The 21,566-nt window shown below is 41.6% G+C and overlaps 1 protein-coding gene across 1 annotated transcript in view; it reads left to right on the top strand.

The window, feature by feature from the left end:
* GBE1 (1,4-alpha-glucan branching enzyme 1) overlaps positions 1–21,566 on the top strand; it is a 178,005-nt gene that overhangs the window by 148,646 nt on the left and 7,793 nt on the right. The window contains exons 13-16 of the mRNA XM_056858202.1: positions 1,479–1,663; positions 3,462–3,614; positions 15,930–16,046; positions 18,176–18,232. Coding sequence (XP_056714180.1) covers positions 1,479–1,663; positions 3,462–3,614; positions 15,930–16,046; positions 18,176–18,232 — 512 coding nt within the window. The remainder of the gene's footprint in view (positions 1–1,478; positions 1,664–3,461; positions 3,615–15,929; positions 16,047–18,175; positions 18,233–21,566) is intronic.

The following is a 21,566-nucleotide window of genomic DNA, read 5'->3' on the forward strand; positions in this document are numbered from 1 at the left end:
AAGAGAATCGCTTTGAATAGAACATGTAGTCTTTCACAGACAGTAAAGAGAGGAGCATCCCTTTCTAAAGAATTTGCACTTTTTTTTTCTGTGAATGAACAAGAATTAGGTATATTTGTTTGGGCTTCTTTTCAAAGATTGAGCATGGAAACAGTATGTCATCTACTTTAAAACTAATATTTTTGTGTCGAAGTCCAAAAGCCATTTTGGGATTTCAGTTTTTTCCAAAGATTTGCTCTAATCTAGTTTTACCTCAAAATCAATAAATTGTGCTTTCTCTACCTGTCTCCAGAATGCTTGAAAAATGTTATTACCTGCCACCCTTCAGTGTTTTGTAGTTTTATAAGAGAGGCTGTTTTGGTATAGTCATTAGAGTGTAAATCTAGGACTTGGGGGGGGGGGTCCAGATTCAAATCTCCTCTCAACCATGAAACTCAGTGGGTGTCTTTGACCAGCCATTATTACTCCAGTCCTAAGAGCAAGTGGGGAGGGGGACAGGAGGAAAGGTAGCGAAAACATGGATGCAACAACCAACATGGGGGAAAAAGGTCACACATTTATTGCTTATGGCTGCCGGAGCATTGGTGTGGCATAGGGCCCAGATCCAGGCATCAGGTGACCTGTCTGCCGGCCAATGAAAGCCCCTTCGCCAGCTCACCAGCTGGGGGTATAAATGGAATGGCAAGACCAGTGGTCCCACATGGGCTCAAACCTCTGCGTAGTTCCCTCGCCACCTGTGGGTGGAGCCGAGCTCGGCTGGTCATGATGCTGCCTGACTCCATCCCAAGACTCCACCCACAGCCACGTGGCCTTAAAAGAAGGAGGGTGGTCCCGGGAAGGCCCAGCCTGTACAAAGGTTTTCCCTGGAATGCCCCCACAGGCCAACGAGTCTGCAAGTCATTGGCTGCGGCTGGATGCTGCAGGGCCCTCCCACCTGACTGCTTCTGCGACCATGCAGCGTGCCTCCCAGACCCCCCCCCCCAAAGCAGCCCCAGGTAAGTCTGAGGCTGCAGCTTCTGAACATATTTAGCTTGATCACTCTTGATTGTCTGCCAAATTATATGGAAACTAAAGGAGAACTTTCTTTAAATTGTTAGAAATATTATGCCTGTATTTCTTATGGCTCTTGGTGGCGGGGGAACTTTGGAAGGTAGGGCCTGCTACAGCCTGGGATGAGCACACTCAGCAAAGATGAAGGATTTGGCTTTGCGTTTTTTAAAACGGTTTCCTTGTTAGCAACATTGTTACAACCTCTATCCAGTCTTTTCAACGTTTGTGATAGTTAACTCTTATATAGACATGCCTATCTAATTAGCAGGTAGAATTTTTAATAGAATGGTTGTAGCACAGTATCTGAAAACATTTGAAAAATAAAATACAGCTACAACATTTTCTTGGAATAATGTGTCAAACTAGCGAGAACTGTTGCAAACACATTTATATTGCATGCATGCCTTTGTATTTTTTTTTCAATGCAGGTAACGAGTTCGGCCATCCAGAATGGTTAGACTTCCCCAGACGAGGCAATAATGAAAGCTACCATTATGCCAGGAGACAGTTTCATTTAGCAGATGATCAGCTTCTTCGCTACAGATTCCTAAATGAATTTGACAGAGATATGAACAAATTGGAAGAAAGATGTGGCTGGCTTGCATCTCCCCAGGTAAACTATATACAGTAAAATGTTAGGCATTTTTTCACTAGCATTGTGCATGCTTAGAATTTCAGTATCAACAAAGCTTAATACAAACATTGCAAAACAATAGAAAAGAGCAAAAGTCCAGTAGCAAAATTTCTGGCAGGGTATGAGCTTTCGTGAGTCACAGCTCATGCCTTCAGACAGATCGTGATCTATCTCCATTGTAAAACAATGTTATGCACTGTGTAAGGCCCCAAACGTTCTGTCAAACATAATCTGAAATGGCATCCTGTTTATTGTATTGAAATGTTTCCCTTCCCTTCTATTTGAGATCTTGGAAAAATAGTATTAAAGCTAATATACCCCTGAAAAGGCAACTTTTTGATGTAAATAACGGTGCTTACTTTAGGAAAACACTTTGGGTAATTTGGTAATTTGTTATGTTTTTTTCCTCCTGAGCATCTTTACAGTTTACCTTTACAGTTAGCTGACGAAACAGCAGCCCCAAACTTACCTGGAGCTGTGTTTGCAGCCACGGGGCCAGGAGCATGATGAGGGAAGGGATTTCGTTGGCTTCAAGCTAGCACTGCGGAACCTGGTGGGCAGCCTTCTGCAGCAACCTTGGGTCTGCCTGGAGCTGTTCTGAGGGTGGGCCTAGGAGAGGCAGAGCTCCAGGCAGACCTGGAGTTCAGAGGCTTCCCTCTGATCCACCCCGTCCCTATTTTGCCAGGTTGCAGCAGGGATCTCGCCCTCAGTTGGATCCAGCTCTCCTTCCCTCCCTCTTTTGGGCTTATGGTTTTCCGTGGGTTGTGTTACAGCCTGCTGTGGCTCGGATAGGAAGGCGGGCATTCCAATCGGCACTGCCTGCCCACTCAGACTCCATGGAGCTGCTTGCTGGCTCAGGCTTCCACATGGAGTTTCGAGCCGGCAAGCAGCTCAGATAGGATGGTGGGCATTCCTATCACTGCTGCCTGCCTGTCTGACTCCATGGAGCAAGCAGGCAGTGATGATAGGAACACCCCTGCCTTCCTATCCGAATCAATTTTTTTCGGTATTTTTCTGGTTTGGGTTTATTACCCTGATTTTTTTGGGGGAAAGCCAGGTTTTCTAGATTTTCCTAACATTTTCAGGTTTAATAAACCCACCCACCCCTGCAAAAAAAAATACCAAAAAAAATCGGTGCACATCCATAACCAGGTGTTCATTTTGAAGTTTTCTTGTTGGTTGGTTGGTTGGTTGGTTGGTTGGTTTTTGTTTTTTATTAAGAAAGGAGACACATTCTGGGCCTGTGTGTTCCAAGTTGCTCCTCTGGAATGAAACTGACAGAGAAACTGACTAGCAATTAACTGTTAAAAAACAACCTAAACAGTATCTGCAAGTCACAGTTGTTAAAATTTGTGTCAACAATTACATCCTATGCAGCATTAAATCACCATCAATCCATCTGTTAGCCTAAGCAAGAAGGAAAGTACATACTTGAAAGAGCTGTGAAGAAAAGAACAGTGCCTTTGAAAGAATTTTATCTTCACATGTCATTGTGAGGAAATTTCCTTCCATACTTTCTTCTTATATAGCTGAAGTGAAATGTATAAACTGACATGTTATTCCTTTCTTCTTTTACAGCTTACCTAGCTCTTTAAAAATTAAAACCATAGTTTTATGATCTGTATGGTTATGTGTACACTTAAACTGTGTGCACTTAAACTTTAAAAGTGTTGTGTATGCTTAAACGTTTTGCCCCTTTTTTCTTCACAGTTGCTTGGCTGAACTCAGTATAGTCAACGTGGACTCCAATTAAATCTTTTTTTTAAATCTCTTTCAGGCTTATGTGAGTGAAAAACATGAATCAGACAAAGTCATTGCTTTTGAGAGAGCAAATCTTCTGTTTATATTCAATTTCCACCCATCTAAAAGCTTTACGGATTATAGAGTGGGTGTACAAATACCAGGAAAATATCCTTTATTTTACTGTGGTGTAACATATAAACACTTAATTTATAGTAATGTGTATTTTCTTATAAAGAGTGCATTCTTGGAGAGGGGGCAAAGCTCCATAGGAGCCAGCGTGACCCCATGCTGGGTAGGTGCCACCTTGTCACAGAATAAGGTGGCATCTACGCTGGTACAGGGGCAAACATGCCGGGAACCGGGGAGGTCCGCTGGCCCCACGTCCAACGCAGCCACGCTGGCAGGGATTTCCCAGAAGGGAAAGCCTTCACCAGCGTCGCGGAGTGTCCCAAGGGGCAGAGCTGACGTTAGTCAGCTTCCTAGCCCTTTTCGCCCTAGGAATGCCCCCTTGAGCAGCCGTGGGGCTGTGCCACCTTTTTGGCCATCAGAAAGCCATTTGGATCCATCTGGCTTTGGAGGCGGGTAATTTTAATAGACCCCCCCCCCCCCAGCCCTTGAGAGTCTTGGTATCTCTGTAAGTCTGAACTTGAGCAAATAGTGATCTGTCCTTGGCGGAGCCATCATCATCCTGCCCAAAGCAAAATACCAGATCAAGAGTTTGACCTGTACAATGTGTAGGACCAATTATTACTTGAGACAGGCCCATGGTAGCCATGGAGGCCATGAAATCGTGAGCTCTTTGTGACAAGGGAGCCTCTGAGATATTCTCACACAAACTCCTTTTTACATTTTTGTAAACTCTGCTCCTAAGGTCTCTTAGTTGAATCAAAACATGATGTTCCACCAGTAGAATGACACTTGTTAGAGGAAGAATAGAGGAGGACTAATATCCCCCTCCCGCTACAGACCCCCCCTTTGCCCCCTCACGCAATCCAGATGGTCCCTTGATGGACCCGGGAGCAGTATGGGGGTGTGGGCGTCAATTGACTGTAGGGGGAGTGGTGAAATGGAGAAATCCAGCTCCGTCTGTTTCTCTCCTCCAATGGTAGTTTGGATCTAGTCTTTAAACCTCTTCAACCTACTTTATAATCCATTGTCTTTTGTTGAATCAACCTGCTTCCATGCCTCCAGTCCCAGATCCTCCCACTTATCTGCAATATTCTGCTATCTTGCCTCCTGCTTCCCACAGCATATTCTTTTTCCTGTTTTTATCCCTTGGAATTCTAAGGATACATTCTAAGTATCATGTCCTTCCTCAGTAGAACAAAGTTCCAGTATATTTCTGTTTCATTGTGCATATAAAACACATTATCAAAATATCATTGATAAGAATAGATAAAAGTCAATGGAACAGCTCTGATGTACGTTATACCATAGAAATATAGAGCTGGAAGGGATCTCAAGGGACATCTAGTCCAACCCCCTTCTCAATGCAGGAAATTCACAGCTACCTCCTCACTCCCCCAGTAAGCCCCTGCTCTATGCCCAGAGGAAGGCAAAAAAAAGCCAAGATCCCTGAACCAATCTGGCCTGGAGGAAAATTCCTTCCTGTCCTCAAAATAGTGATTGGCATTACTCTGGGCATACAAGGCCACAAGAGCCAAGCACTTATTCATCCCTTCCTGCCCTCCCTCTCACAATCTGCCATGTTTGAGGAAAATTCCATAGCATCTGTTTTGATTTACAAGTGAAAAGTCCCAGTGGTTCTCAAGACATCTGGTCCATTGCTAGCTGTTCTGGGCATCCATGCAGTCTCAACACTAAACTGAGTGTAAGCTTAGTCAAACCAAAATTCAATTCTTATTCAAACAAATGTTATTGGGCATTTGGGGGGGAGATGCACCCAGAGGTAGCATTTGCTGCTGTTTCTTCTGTTCTTTCCACATTTATTTTGAGGCAGTGGAAAGCAGATTAGGATTTAGTGAAGTGAAAATACATCAGGAATGCTCAACCCAAATAATTTCTTAGAGGAAAATACAAGATGCCATTAGAGGAAAATACAGAGAAAGAAATTGCATTTTAATGGATTACACCAGAGGTAGGGAAACTTTTTTCCGCCAAGGGCCATTTGGATATTCGCGGGCCATACAAAATTATCAACTTAAAAATTAGCCGACCAATACGTTTCTCCATGGCCCAGGTGGGAAAGGGTTAACACAGTTTCTTGGGTGGTCCTAGCAGCTCCATAGCTAACAACTCTTCTGCAAGGGGGAAAAAAGGTTCCTTTTCTCAGCAAAACAAACTAACATCTGCCTTGTATTGAGACTATTCCTGTCTGCGGGAGGGTGCAGATCACCACTCTTAGATCCTTATGAGCTAGAGATCTGCCAGGACCCACGAAGGGCCAGACCAAATGATTTTGCGGGCCTTAAACGGCCCCCGGGCATGACGTTCCCCACCCCTGCATTACACAGTGCATGGTCCAAAGAAGGGGACAAACCCATATAGGAAGGAATTGTGCACAGTCAGATCTTGATGTGGTTTTTTCTTTCTTTATGTAACCCCCAGTGCTATAAAAAAGTCTCTTTAAAATGTACACTTCCTTTGGTTTTTCATAGTGGAGACCTTTGCTACAAAATAGTAAGCAAAATCCTATATCTATGAGAGAGAAGTTATCTCCTGTGGGTACATGTCCCTTTGTTAACTAACCTTTAGGAAGGAAGGAATCTGGTGATAGTTATGATAGGGAGATCCCAATTTGTACCATTTAGGGTTAGGAGAAGCCTTGATGTTCTTGCATATATGCACAGCATATAGCTGTATAGACAGACTCTGTGATACAGTGCAACTGTGTATCGAAAGTGCATGAAAGAAGGCTGTAGTCCTCTCCATTCACAACCAGTCATCTTAATGATGTGATGGGCTATGTCTAGATCTGACCATTGGCTGAAAATATCATTAGCCCACAGTTGTGCATGGAACAGGCTATTGCTTCCTTTGTTTCCTTTTGTGCCAAGCAGTAGACTTCAACCAGGAAATTCAAATTTTGCTGCTTGAGAACATGTTTTAACCACATATACTCCAAGAATCCCTTTGGAGGAGGGAGGTGCTTATGCATCCATCATAAATAGGAAATTGCTAAAAGGAGAATTTCCAAATATGTGGAAGAAGCGAGGAACTTGCTAAGAAAAAAAAAGTGGAGAAATTAGTGCTGCATATAATCCTTTCTTAATGATCCTGACTGGCCATTTTATATCTGTGGTTTGCACTATATCACAGAGCACACTGGTTTCTTTCACTTTAATTTTTAGTATATGACAGTGAAAATCTACTGGGACTTGGTAACAGTCACCTGAAAATACGTCAGACTTGAAAGGATGCTGGTGAGCAGCCTGCTCCTCTCGCATAAAGTAATTTTTGAAGAAGTAATTTACTCCTTCCATGAGTAATTAAGTTGTAGAGTTCACAGCCAGTGGACAGTATGATGGCCATGAGAACAGACAGGTTTAAGAGGGAATTAGATAGATTTATGGAAATGGGTCCATCAATGGCTGCTAGCCATGGTGACTAGAGGGGACCTCCATATTCAGAGGCAGTAGACTTGTAAATTCCAGCGCTAGAAGGTAACATCAGGGAGTGGCTTAATTTATGCCCAGTTTGTTGACCCTCCATGGCAATTGGTTTGCCAGTATATGTAACAGGATGCTGGACTAAATGGACCACTGGTCTGATTCAGCAGAGTCCTTCTGATAATTGTCACGAAAGATAGCCCTTCCCAGATCAGTTCTGCCTTCTAACCAGGCAAGCAGAAAGCCTCAGAACAGTAAATAAGACTTACCAATAAGACTTAGCATTTATAATATTTAGTGTAATTTTTCATTTTTATATATATATATGTTGAATTCTCTTTTCAAAGTTATTTAAATTGTGCAAGTTGGAAAAAAATGTTAGTTCTCTTACAAGCCTTCCAGTTTCATGTGCTGCACAAAGCATCAAAACAGCTTAATAGCTAGGGTGAAGATGTACTAAAGCAGATTCCTAGTGAAGATGGAAGAGTGTGTCAAGGTGAGCTAAGTAAATAATGCTAGATGTGGCCGGAATCTCTGGAATATTACCATAAAAATTCAGGTAGTTGTAGTTCTTAAAGATGTAAATTTAAGCTCCCTGACATTTGCAACCTGCACCTAGAGCTTCTAATGAGCAAATAAGGTCACTTGAATGAGTCACTGGAGTGTGATTGCCCAAGGCAAAGATGTTTCTTTGTAGCTACTTGGTTAACTTTCTGCTTTGAAGTACTGTTATGTAACTGTCCCTGGTTATTAGAATTCAAGCTTTTATATAAAATGAAGACAAAGAATTTAATTTAGGATCAGCAAAATGCCAAGTTTCATCAGGCTGCTTTCATATGTTAAGGTTAACATAGTGAATGAGAATATTTCAACTTAATATTGAAATTCACTTCTTAAAAAAAGATTTTAGAATGAAATATAGATTTCTAGCAATGTGAGTCCATCTGATTGTAGGCTAGCATGATATTTTCTTCCCTTTGCCCTGGCTTCTGTGTAGAGCCCCATACAGGGTAAACCTATTAGAACCTTCCGGAAAGCTCTCACTGCTTTCGTCAAATAATTTTTTTTTGCATAATCTGCATGGCCCTGCCCTCAGGCCATATGAGACCAGTTGGGCATTGCAGGAATGCCTGATTCAGCTGTCTGACTGAGCCAGCAGTATGAAATGTTTACATTGCCACACAGCATAGAAAGGAGATGTGGTTACATTTTCTACACTTTTTAAAGGAATTTGGTGGACGGGGGACTCCAGGTGCAATATTTTTGAACTAGTAAGAAAAATGCCAAACCACTATTGCTAGAAGATATAAGAAGTAAGCACTTGCCCTGTCTCTTAGTCCATTGCGAGCAATAACCCTCCATTTTTGTGGCTTGCCATACTTCTAAAAGCATAGCAAAGTCACAATATGCCCAAATTCTCTTCTGTGTTTTGCACAGGTAACGGTTTTTCCTCCCTCCCTCTGCTCTTTTCATAAAGATATTCTGTTGTTTGTTTATCTGGGGGGGGGGGAACCCTTTTGTTTCATTTTTGCCCTTTTAGTTTCTTCAGCCTCTCTCATGACCTCAATATTCTCAGAATCAATCTGGGGGGGGGGGGGGAACCTGAAGCTTCTGTACAGTCGCTGAAACAGACTCACAGTCTGTCGTCCTAAGCAGAGTTGCACACTTTGAAGTCCACTGAAGTCAAAGAGTTTAGAAGGGTGTAACTCTGTTTAGGATTGGATGGCCACATCCTTACATCTTACTACTGTACTGGAACTAGGGTTGCCAACCTCCAGGTAGTTCAAAGATAAAACAGCTTTTGGCAATTCAATTGTGATGTGTAAAAACTCACACATATTGGCAAGGTATAATTCTTCTATGTATTTACAAAGTATATTACTTCATATACGTAAATTCATTTCTTACAAAAAAACATTTTTGTTTATACAGGTCAATAATACGGGTTAATAATAACCTCCAGGTAGTAGCTGGAGATCTCCTGCTATTACAACTGATCTCCAGCCGATAGAGATCACTTCACCTGGAGAAAATGGCCGCTTTGGCAATTGGACTTTGTGGCATTGAAGTCCCTCCCCTCCCCAAACCCCGCTCTCCTTAGGCTCCACCCCCAAAATCTTCCGCCGGTGGCAAAGAGGGACCTGGCAACCCTACCTGTAACACAATTGTTCTTCTTCAGTTGCCCTGGTTTGTATGAAGGCCACTTGGATATACCCATATACGACATTATATTGGAAAGAGCTAGGCTTAAGCTGTGCTTCTCAAACAATCACTGCAGCTTGCTATTAAAATATTTTTCCTACAAGTCTGTTTTATCTGTGATAGACAAGGGCAGACAAGCTACATTTTTAATACTGTGATGGATGTCAACATAAATGAAATTGGAAAGTATGGAAACGAATAGTTCCTCCATGAATACTTGATAAATGCATGCTTGTAACATTTCTCAGCAGTTCAGCATAAATTTTCATCAGCTCTTCCTAAACAAAACCTCTTAATTACGCCATATCATAATCTTCATAAATAACAATTACAATTCCTGCTATGTGAGACGCTGATTACAAAATACTTATTTGTGTTTCTGTATTATCTACATTTACCTAATGATGCTTTATGTGTCATTAAGTCTGCATAAGATAAAATGAAGACTTTTGAGTTTAAGAATTTGTTTTAACAATTATTTAAGAAGCATAGTAAGTAAGAAATATGGTGGATAATAATCAGATTTCCATTTTGAGCTCACATTAGGCAAGTGTCTTTGGGTCTGCTTTTGTAGAGGCAAGAAACAACAAGGTTAACATCATGCTTCGCTTTGTGAATGGCTGCTGCCTTCTGCCCCTGCAGGGGCAGGCTGGCCATTTAACTTACAGTGGGCCACTGCCCTAGAGGGCCACCCGTGGCTAGAAACAAGCATAATTAGGCTCTAGCAATAGAAAAGAGCAAGAGTCCAGTTGCTAGTCTTTAAGCTACTTGCTCTTTTCTACTGCTATTGGCAGAGTAACACGGCTACCCCTTGTGATCTAGGCTCTAGCAACTCTGCCAGAGCTTTAGGGCTGACAAGGCTCAGACCCTTCATCAGCACTGAGAATTGGTGTCAGCTCACCAACTGCCTTTTCTTCTTCTGCTGCCAGTTTTCAAAAGAAAGCCTTGGGTGAGCTAATTCCCCTTGTTTGCACTATTGAGCTCAGTAACCTGTGCAGTGCTGACTTGTGGGTAGGGTTGCTAGCTCTGGATCCGGAAACACCTGGAGATTTTGGGGGCAAAGCCTGAGGAAGGTGGGGTTTGGAGAGGGGAGGGACTTCAATGCCATAGAGTCCAATTGCCAAAGCAGCCATTTTCTCCAGGTGAGCTGATCTCTATCGGCTGGAGATGTTGTAATAGTGAGATATCTCCAGCCATCGCCTGGAGGTTGGCAACCCTACTTGTGGGGCCACTCAGTTTGTCTTGTTCTAGGGCCATTTTCACTTCCTAGTCCACTCCTGTATACTTGACATGGAACAAAATATATTACAGTAGTTGTATTATACAGTTAATAGAAACACTTCACGTTTGTTTCAAGATTTAATGAACAGAACATTCAGAAAAAGAAACTTGCTCATGTCTGAGGGATAATTTGTCATGAAAATGAATGAGCTGATTTGGGAACTCAAACTCTGGAGCAAAGGTTCTTACAGTTCTTATATACATCTGTTTTTAAAAGTTAATATTTTATCTATAAATTGTCCTAAGTAAACATACAGATGTACTTGAGAAAGCAAACCGCAAATGACTTGACTCGTGTTTTCTCATTTCAGCGTATCTGATGCTTGAAACAGCTCTTAAGATTAGGACTAAGAGATTTTTTTCCTCTATGAGTTCTTTTTTAAAAGGAGAAATTAAAGAAAAATATTTGGGTCTCTAGCAAATCTATATAGTCAGTGAGATTTGTCTTTCTGAATATACCTCTTGCCCGTTGTTAGCTTGTAGGCTGCACTAATCGAGGAGACTGGATAAATATTTGTGCCAGTCACTGTAGCATGATTCCTGCTTTAGCATAGCATCATCCACTACCAAAATGCACAAGGATCAGGAGCAAGCAGCACTCTAGCTGAATCTCCTCACAGGTACCTCAGTTGCCATCAGTCTCTTCCTCTCCCCATCTCCCTTCCATATTCCTGAGAGCTGCTTAGAAGAAAGAGGTCATTTATACATGGTTGCTTTACCCTCCTTTATTCCCTGTTTCAGCCAGGATCCAATTTTTCAGTATCCACGTTCCCTCATTCCTTGGAAGCGCAACGCTGTTTCAACGCAAAAGGAACCCGGCTTTTCCCATTCCTCTTCTGGCCCGATTAAAACCATTCATCCTGGCTCATTCCGGAGTCACAGAGTGAGCATACTCTGTTTTCGGGTTGAGCTTCACCCCACCCTTTTTCCAAACCCCTCTTCAAGGCAGCATGCAGATAGCCAAACAGGGGAAGCACAGAAGATTGGCTTCTGTCACAGCCAATCACGAAACAGTGTATAAAGAGGCAGGGATTCAAATGCTTCCTGCTACCTTGAAGCTCTTTCTAAGCAAAATAAAGGCTTTTTTAAAGGCTTGGATTTCTCCCCCCCCCCTTCTTTCAGATTGCTCAATTTTTTTGTTTTTTGTTCTTAAAATGCTTTTTTATGCTGCAATTGCATCTGGGGGGAAATCTTCTCTCAGGGTGAGTACTGCGGTCAGCCAATTACAGAGCAGCATTTAAAGGGGTGGGACTTGATTTGAATTTGGGAGACTGCTTTTCTGTATTCATGCCTCCATTAGCACACAGTTTCGTCCCTTATCATTCCAGCCAATGCATGCAGTTTCCCCCAATCTGGGCTACTTTGATCCTGGCTGAAACAGGGAATAAAGGAGGTTAAAGCGGCCATGCATAGATGACCAGAGTGAATTGTATGCATCCTTCTGGCTCTCTACCTGTTTGTCTTTCCAAACCTTGAGTGACCCATATTCACTTAGTGTCAGTGACAACCAGTTCTCCAATAAAATATATTTTAGTTTGTTGATGGCACCATGTGGTAATAAGTGCTTTCAAAGTGGTGCCGCTTGGTGCTGACCATACAGACAAGTAACTTCTGCATGGAAGACATCACGTGAGAAGTGGCTCTCAGCAAAAGATTTCACTGTTGCTTTTTTTAAAGACACTTTCAAAAGCCAGTGAAAAGTGACACCTTCATTTGAGAAGCTTCTATTTACCATGTTTGCATGTAACGTTGCTACAATAAATAAAGAAATTATGAAGCTGGCAGAAAAAAATATTTTTAATTTATATCTAAGACCATCGTTAGAATTATTTGCATGTGTCCTTGGTTAGGAAGATATGAGCTCTTTCCTTTTTTTATCCTTAAAATTAACCAAGCTGTAAACATTTCATTTGCTGGTAAATAAATTTAAAGCAATCATTAAATCTGTCAAAGCTTTCAGCAACAATGATAAATTATTAAATTTAACATATACTGTGCATCACAGAAGCTAAGCGAGAAGTGCCAGAGGGAGACATTACCCTCGCATTCATAAACTACTGTGACATAGTAGAAGCATTTGCTAGCGCTGTGCTTAAAAAGGCACCAGAGAGAGCAACTGAAGTTGTTCTTTATGGGTCTCTGTGAGGTTTCTGACAATAAAACAAAGGTTTGTTTGGACATGTTTATAAAATAGAATGCCATGTTTGTGGGATTGTGCAGTCTTTCTGCTTTTTTCAGCATTTGGAGTCATTATATCAAGGACAATATAACTTACATTTAAAACTGTTAAGAAGAGTTAACAATAGCTTAAAACCAGAGAGAGAGACTAAGCTTTTTACAAAACATAAATTGTTCTTTAAAGCCTGGTCTAGTGTTCCGTGTTGCTCATAGTGGTTAGATACTGAGTTCTCCATGAACTGGATCTTCCCTATGCATCTACAGATCAGAGGATATTATCCATGGACAATTAGATCAAAAGCCGTGGGGAAGCCTCAGCTCATATGAATCCCCCTATATGCAGTAGAGCATTATTTAATATTTGTGTTGTCTCTTTCAGAAGAGACAGGTTGCCTGGTTTATTGTGAAATGAGCTTCCATAGGCCAGGGCCTGCCCCATCACATATCTAACTGATTTTGGTTTGTGCATGTATTCTATATATACACCAAAGGGGAGGGGGGATAAGATAATGAGGTGAACAGTAAAGATAACAGGAATGCAAAGAACATGTCTCCGTCCCTTGGCTATAAAAGATGAATACATTATCTCTGTGTTTGCCAGAGCATCAAAGCATGAATACTAACAATTGCTGGGAAGCATACTTTGTTTTGAAGCGAGAGACCAACCAGGGTCCTTATTCAAACTCTACGAAATAGAGTTAAACAGCAAAATCCAATATGGTTTTATTTTCCATGTACCGTTGCTATCTCAGTTCTCGGGTATATAAAAATAGATGATTTGGGGCACAGTTCCAAAGCTCACCTGTTGTGGTGCCCTCTTGTTTGTCCCTATTAAAAGTACAGGAGAAAAGAAAGACAACCTTCATTTAAAAAGTGTATGTGTCTGTGAGCTGCCGAAGTTTGGGAAGGTCTAGAATGCTCATATTGGGATGATGATATGGGCTCCTACAGTACAGAATTCACTGTTCAAAGCAGCACCAAGGGAAATAGGCAGGACTGACAGGCAACAGTGGGCACCATATAAAAAACAAGAGTTTGTATTCAAAATAAAGATGGATGAAAAAGAGAATGGGTATGCTTCTTCAGGAAACGTGAACTACATAATTGGAAAACTGATCGAAATCAATTATTTTTTTTTTAAAAAAAATTCAGTTTAGATCAATTTACCTAGTTAGGGACATGAATAGTATAAAACAAGAACAAGCATAGCCTGAAGTGATATGATCCTGCACAATTTGGCATTCTTACGTTAAATCCCTTCCTTGTTTGCAACAAACTGCAAAAAAAAAACGATGAATTTTTATTATAATTGTGTTACAAACCCAACTTTATAATGCAAGATACAGCATTCCTCTGTGAAATACCAGATTAGTGTCAGCATGGAGATCATTGATATGTGTTATTTTTTCCTCCCAATAAGATCCGTTTGGAATCATGCACCAAATGAGGTTTTATAAATGGCTATACTTCTGGTTTAGCATTTTAAAAAAATATTTCAGACTTTTTCTTGGCCGTTTGATGCATAAATAAAAGGCATGTCAACTTTTCAACGAAGCCCATAAACCTGAGCGAAGAGAGCTATGCCGAAGATACAAATGATGGCAATTGTGTTAGCTTTGCAAGCCTCAGCCTTGATCAAAAGGCTGAACAAACAACGAAGTCTTAGAGCACTTTGAGCCATCAAAAGAACGAGCACGACTTCATTCTGTTCTAATCCTATTAGTGGAGGAGGCCTCCATCAGTAAAAAAAAATTCTTTATTCCTAGCTCAAAATTACGTTTCTGGAACGCTCTTCAGAGCATGCTACTTTATACTCTGTATATTAAAAGCTTTATTTCATTGGTTGTTTATGTGTGTTGGGGAGAAGAAAATTGCAAGTAAAGTCAGCTCCTCTGTTAGCTTAAGGAGCCATTATTTACTGACTTCTAGGCCTGCTAGTATGTCTTGGCAAAATTTGGACATTACAACTGGATTTCATAGAATCGTTTGAAATGGAGAACACAATTGTGATTTCCCTAGCATTAATATTTATTTAATATTTTATAATCTATTAACTTCACAGAGCAATTCACATGTACACAGTTGTGAACGCATTTTAATTGGTAGATACATGATAACTTAACACTTCCAGTGAAAATGTCATGAGATTGTGACTTTTCTTGGATGCAGAAGGTTTTAATATGCAAATACTACTATGAATCCATATGTTAAAGCATACCACTGCAATGGTGTTTCTGTGGTTTCCTTATATGGGTGTACAGTAGGTACCCATCTCCCTTATAGGTGCAGGCTAGGTGGCATAAGGAGATTTGTCCTATCCAGCCAAATATAGCAGGCACTGCCAGCATCCCTCCTGCCTACCTGAAGATTTGCAGCATAGGATTAGCTAGCCACCATGAGGGGCTAAGTAGGAGTGTTTTTTTACTCACTAGCCCAGGTTATCAATACCACAAGAAATTTCTGAGTGCATTCCTGAAGGGGGGGTAGATCCATGGCAGATCCTAAAGGCAGCTCCACCCCGGGAACACCCCCCACACACACCGGTGCAGGCTTTTCCTTCCAGGAAAGCCCTGCTGGCATGGCTGCTCTGGCAGGAGGGGCCAGTGGCGCCCGGACGTCGGTGTGTTTGTCCCCGTGCCGGCATATGTGCCACTTTATTCCGTGATGAGGCACCTACGCCAGCTCCAAAGGAACTTCGACCCCCCCCTTTAGGAATGGGCTGATTGTTGCCTATTTTCGGCAAACACTTCAATGATCAATGAACACTTCAGTGATCTAGTTGGGACTGTCTTCCTTTCCTTTTAAATTACAAGGGCATGTCCAGTGGAAAGAAGAGGGCAGAGAGCAACTGGTAATTGTCCTAAGGAATCAGCAGGAGGAGGAAGGAGACTGGCATGACACCAATCTCTTGTGGTTGACTGGGTTGAGGGGACTTTATGGTTATCTGTCTACTGAGTACTGAACATCTCATCGATACCTAGGCTCACTGGCAAATACATTATTACAGCTTCAAGCAGTGAGGGCAAGAAAACAGGACCTGCAGTTTGTCTGAACTAGATGAGGGACTGGAGACATGTTTCCATGTAGTGGGTCACCTTATGAGAAAGGATAGCAGCTCTAGGGGAGGCTACATTGCAGTTCCGGTAGTAAAATAGAATTATGGCCTTTAGTTTGCCCAGACTTTTCATTTTTATCATTGCTTCAATTATGCCTGGTGTGTGCAAGTTGTGACATCTGTGTTTGGTGTAGAAGACCTTAACAGCTGCCTTAAGTATAAAATTGCACTGGATTCTGATGCTCCAGAGTATGGAGGACATAACAGACTGGACCATAATACAGAATTCTTCACTCAGGGGTTTTCACATAACTGTCGTGCTAACTCAGTTTTGGTAAGTATGTTTTCTCTATTTACGCAATATATTTCTGCTGCAACGGTATCGTGTTTTAAATCCTTTAATAAATACTTGCATTTTCGCCTTCTTTTAAAAAAGATATTGGTTGGTGTTTGCATGAAAAATCTATGATTAAACCAAACTAAAGATTCTTCATGAATGTGATGTGACTTTGGACAAGTGATGTTTGAACAATAATATTCGTAAATATTTAACTTTTTAAATCCAAAATTACTGACTGAGTATGCAAGGTTTCTTTGAAAGAACTAACATGGAGCAATTTTAGTGTGAATTTTGTTATGATAATGTTTCATTTGGATTGCTTCATTTTGTGCAAGTAACATGCATGTTTACCTTGCTAGCTTTGCATACAAACTCCTGTTTGTTTTTAAGCCTTGGCTGCACAAATAAACACAAATGCATGAACATTCTGGGTTGGATCCTCCCAACTTTTCCACTTGATCTTGTCCAATTCCTCTCCTCACTGCAGCCCGTAGTCTACCCAGCTTAGTCCATGTAGCAACCCACAATTCCCATCATAGTCTTTTTGGTGGTCAAATGGGCCCCCTCTTCCTTCTTTTGCCAGTGGAAAAGCTGGAAGGACCAACCTCTCATTTATGCTGGTGATCAGTAAGCTCTTAGACAGAAGTAAAGAATTGCAGCGGCACAATTTTCTTAAGTTCTAAAGTTTTTCCCCCCTTTCTCGTTTATGGTTATGGTTCAAGCAGAGCTAACTTATTCCTTTGAGCCATTACTAACCAAATGTTTTTTTTCTTCATAGCAACATTTCAAAAACACATTTGAGTATGTGGGGAAATGATTTTTATTTCTGATGCATCTTACCAGTGCATCTAAATTATGTATGTTCTTTACTGTTTTTCTGCCTCTTAGCAACATGTTCAAGGCAATGGTCTCAATCAAATAAAAATCTTGAAGACCGATTCACATTTATTAGTGTGATCACGGCTGAGTGCATCCAACCTGACATGGACTTATAGTAAAGTGGTTGTTTGATTGCTTATTGTAAGACTAGCTGATGGCTCAGTCCAAGTTAACTAAACCCTTGTAACTTACAGTAGAAAAAAGCATGCGAGTATGGTTGAATTGAATTCAGTGAAGTGATTGTACAAAAACTGCTGGCCTGACTTGCTCTGATATATCCAGTCCCAATCCTTGAAATGCTAGAATAGCCACATAGCCACATAAGTTAAAGTGCAGAAGAACCAAACCATTGTTTTGGTTTTTTTTGCATCAACTCACATCCTCATATGCACCTAAGATGCAGTCAGTCTGGATTTCAGTTGTAAGCAGAGCTGTGTGTGACCAGAGGCTGCATGGTCAATTACAACATCAAGGAAAGTTCTGCTGGCACATCCAGATTGAAGTGAATGGAACAGTATACCGCTGTATACCCCTGCACTTGGATTTCATCCATTTCGCTACACAATGGCATATATGTTGAATAAATGCACTTTCTTCATAGAGTTGTTTTTACTTGCCCCATTATACAATTCAGCATTTAAATGTCATTAATGAAGTCCCCAAATAGTCTGTAACTTAACTTTTATTTGTCTTTGATGAAATGGGGAACATTTACACCATCTAAAGTTCTAAAGAACCATGCAAGGCTGTTTAAACGTTTTCGGAATAAATTGTTTAAATTTATTCAATTGCTATAGTTTGTATTCCATGGGGAAATACCTATCTACTTAAACACAGCTAGGAAATTAAGGCCACAGAATACTATGTCTATGTTGTAACAAGTCAAATCTTGGCAAAAGATCACAATATTGGCCTATTTTTTCCACCCACCACACTAACACTGAACATTAACACACAACAGCTGTAGTTCAATTTAATAATTGTACATCTTGTTACCCAAAGCATATTATGAATGCGAGATCAGTTTTGTTGATGCAAAGTGAAAAAATAAACATGCCCAGAGATTAAACAGATGTAAAGTAAGATCTTGATAAGTGCATGTGAAAGAAAGCATGGGGATGCTAAGTTGTCAAGCAATTAATATAGTTTGAAAAGAGCTACAAGTTGTGGCATGGTGACTGCACTACTCATACTAAATATTAAACCCAAGAGCGTGGGTCACACTTCTCATTTATATCCCTCAGCAGCCCAATTCACAGAGTGAAAATGAAGGCCAGTCCCGAGGACAGCAGTACCTGGAGGTAAAGTTGTAGACAATACTCTGCTCACCTAGAAGAGCAGCCCATGACAAATAGGCAAAATCCCACTTTGTGTTTGTTTGTGTGTATGTCTGTGTGTGAGAGCGAGACTCCGGTGCCATTTTGTGCAAGAACCTTATCATCAGTGTTATCCATGAGGAATGCTGATAAGCTAACAAAGCCCATTTATTGAGAGGTGTGCAAAGATTCAATTTAAATCTGTATAGCTGGCAAAGAGCTTTCCTCACTGCCCAACAGTTTAGGGGAGGGGGCACTTCTGGAGTCATTCATAGACTTCCATGTAGGTCAACCAAGCCCCAGGTGGGGGATCCCCCACCACCAGGTCCCATTGCTTGGCACTGCTTAGAGCAGCCGCTGGATAAAAGTTAAAACAGAAATGCAGCCATGTGTTCTTACTGGACATCCTTGCTGAAAATGACAAATGGTAGCTCTACAAATTGCTGGAAACTATTATTTTCTATAGAGTTTACAGCAGTTACTTTTGTCACTTCTGGTAAGCACTATCAGTAAGTACATGAGGCTGCATTTAAAAAAAAAATATGTTTATCCTTCAATACTGTTCCCCCCACACACACACCACCACCACCATCTTGCCAGTTGCTAGGCACTGTCTGGCAACCCTACTTCCATGACAGTTAAAGCATGTGGTGAGTAGCAGATGTTAACATGATTATAAACATCTTATAATCGGAGGCTTTTTACATAATAGCAGAATATGAATATAATGTATTTTAATTATTAGCGTTATTTAATTTATATCTTTACTTCATTTATACTCTATCTTTCTCCCCAGTGGGGACTCAAAGCAGCTTACATTGTAAGGCTTCTTTTTTGTCATTTTTTTTTTTAACCAAGGAGCGAAGAATGACCATTCCTTCCTCCATCATCACAACAATCCTGTGAGACATTGAGACAGAGTGCTTTGCCCAGGTCACAAAGAGCTTCATGGCAGACTGGAGATCTTAATTTGGATCTCTCTGGTTCTTGTCTGATGTTGTCACCACTAGCTGAATTTAACCAAAGGACAAAGAAGAAGAAGAAGAGTTGGTTTTTATATGCCGACTTTCTCTACCACAAGGCAAAATCAAACCGGCTTACAATCGCCTTGCCTTCCCCTCCCCACAACAGACACCCTGTGAGGTGGGTGAGGCTGAGAGAGCATGACCTGCCCAAGGTCACCCAGCTGGCTTCGTGTGTAGGAGTGGGGAAATCAAACCCGGTTCTCCAGATCAGACTCCACCGCTCCAAACCACTGCTCTTAACCACTACACCACACTGACTAACTAATCAAACATCCTGTTTCTCATGTTGGCTAGCCAACTGTCTCCAGAAAGCCATAAGTAGGCCATTAGCCCTCCCCCATTGTTTAAGTAGCCTGTCTCTTTCATTGGGTTGTTCCAGTTATGATGTTATGAAACATAGTAGGCATGTTACAGGTGAGTAAAACCAATCACACAAGAAAACTATGTTTGGCATCATTCCTGTTCCTGGGTGCTCTGGCAATAATGAAACAGAACAGAATCAAATATCCTTCAGGAGGCTGCCTAAATGTTGGCAATAATTTTATCATTGCTATGCACCTTCGGCATTTTAATCTAAGGCTCCATACGAAAGGCCTCATATACCAAAGCCCCTCTGTCTGTTAGGCATTTATGTGTTTCCATGCACTAGAATAAATGCCACATCAGCATGCCTGCATAAGATTTAAGTATAAAATCACAAGTTTGTATATGCGAGCCAATGCAGGGTATACTGCAGCACCAATCTGCTTGCTGGAAGAAGAGAAGGAAAGGGTGAGAGTACAAGGCACTTTAAAATATCATGTGAGCAAGAAGTAGTGGTAAATTGAAGTTGTAAGGTCCATTACACTGAGAATTTGCTTTCTGCAGCTAGGATAATGGCTTATGGGCACACGTGCATTCTGTTAGACAGGAGCAGATTTCAAAGCAATTAATAGCTTTAAATCCCAACAAGTCTAGCTAGAATCCAGATTCGTGGTGATTGTACAAGCACCTTATCTATCCACTCGTCACTAATCTAAACAATATTTCCTTGCTACTTTTGTTTTATTCCTGCTTTCTCTTTCAAGGTCATGCTCATGTTCGTTGTTACTGCCTCACTTACCACCACATAGTATTTCTTTGCTAACTATTTTTTTTCCAAAAAATAATGAAAGCTGACCTTTAATTGAAGTGTTTCTATTTGCTGATGCCTGATCCAAGATAAATGTGACTTTCATTTCCTGTTGTAATCTGTATATAAGTGGATTGTAATTGTGCTGGAGTTGTGTGCTACATCTTTGTTTTGCACAGGTAAGGCCTCGTGTAGAGTCCTGTTCTCATTTTGGGACACCAGCTTCTAACTTCCAAGTATAATGTTAACAAACTGAACACAAGCTATACATGTTATAGAAGATCAAGTTTTGTTAGCTTGCAATCCGTTGCTGGGGACTTTGTTTTGTATTGTAATGTTTATAACACCTGGTGCAGTGATAGGTGCTTTATAAAAAATCATGGCGAGATCTGATGACTCATGTTACCACCTCCCTGGGGCCGTGGGGAGATGGATTAAGACTTCCCTGCCACTATTTGTGTTTATGTGGGGTGGAGTAGCAGGAACGGCTGGATGGGTGTAATGCTTCACTCCAAGAAGCAGGCTGGGACAGCAGACTGAGCAGTGTGTGTGTGGGGGGTGGGTGGGATGGCACTAGCCATGCCCAGAGATCGCTTGTTGAATCCTCAGCTGCAGGAAAGCAAAACTAACAGCCCATTCCTGAGTCTTTGGCGGCTGGGGACGGCGTGGCCGAGGCGCCTCCGTGGCATCTCCAAAGCAGTTCCCCGGCTGCCAAAAGGCATTAAAATACCTTTCATTGGCTTTTTAATTTTTAAATGGGGCATTTTGCCCCAATGAGATCAGCAAGGCTACGCCAGCAAAAAGCTGGTGCAGTGACGCTGTTCTCTCTGGCGGTGTACCAGGGCGAAAGGGGACAGGAAGCTGTCTACTGGCAGCTCTGCCCCCTGGCATGCCCTGGGAACACCCCCAGGACACTGATGTGGGCCTGTGCGCCAGTGGGACGCCGGCGGAAGGCCCAGCCAGTGTCCCTGGGTAGAGCTGCTGCGGTAGCACCGGGAGAACATCTGGGTCCCCCTGCCAGAATCTGCGCAAACCAGGATGGCATAAGTGACATGGCGGACAGAGTCTGTGCCACTTACGCCGGCTCAGCCCTTTCCTGGCCTCCAAAGGACTTTCATCCTTTCAGGAATGGGCTGTTAGGCATATGCAGCAACAAGCGGCCAGGAGTATCTTGCTGGGTATA

Source organism: Euleptes europaea, chromosome 12 (genome assembly GCF_029931775.1).
Source record: "Euleptes europaea isolate rEulEur1 chromosome 12, rEulEur1.hap1, whole genome shotgun sequence".
NCBI lineage: Eukaryota > Metazoa > Chordata > Lepidosauria > Squamata > Sphaerodactylidae > Euleptes > Euleptes europaea.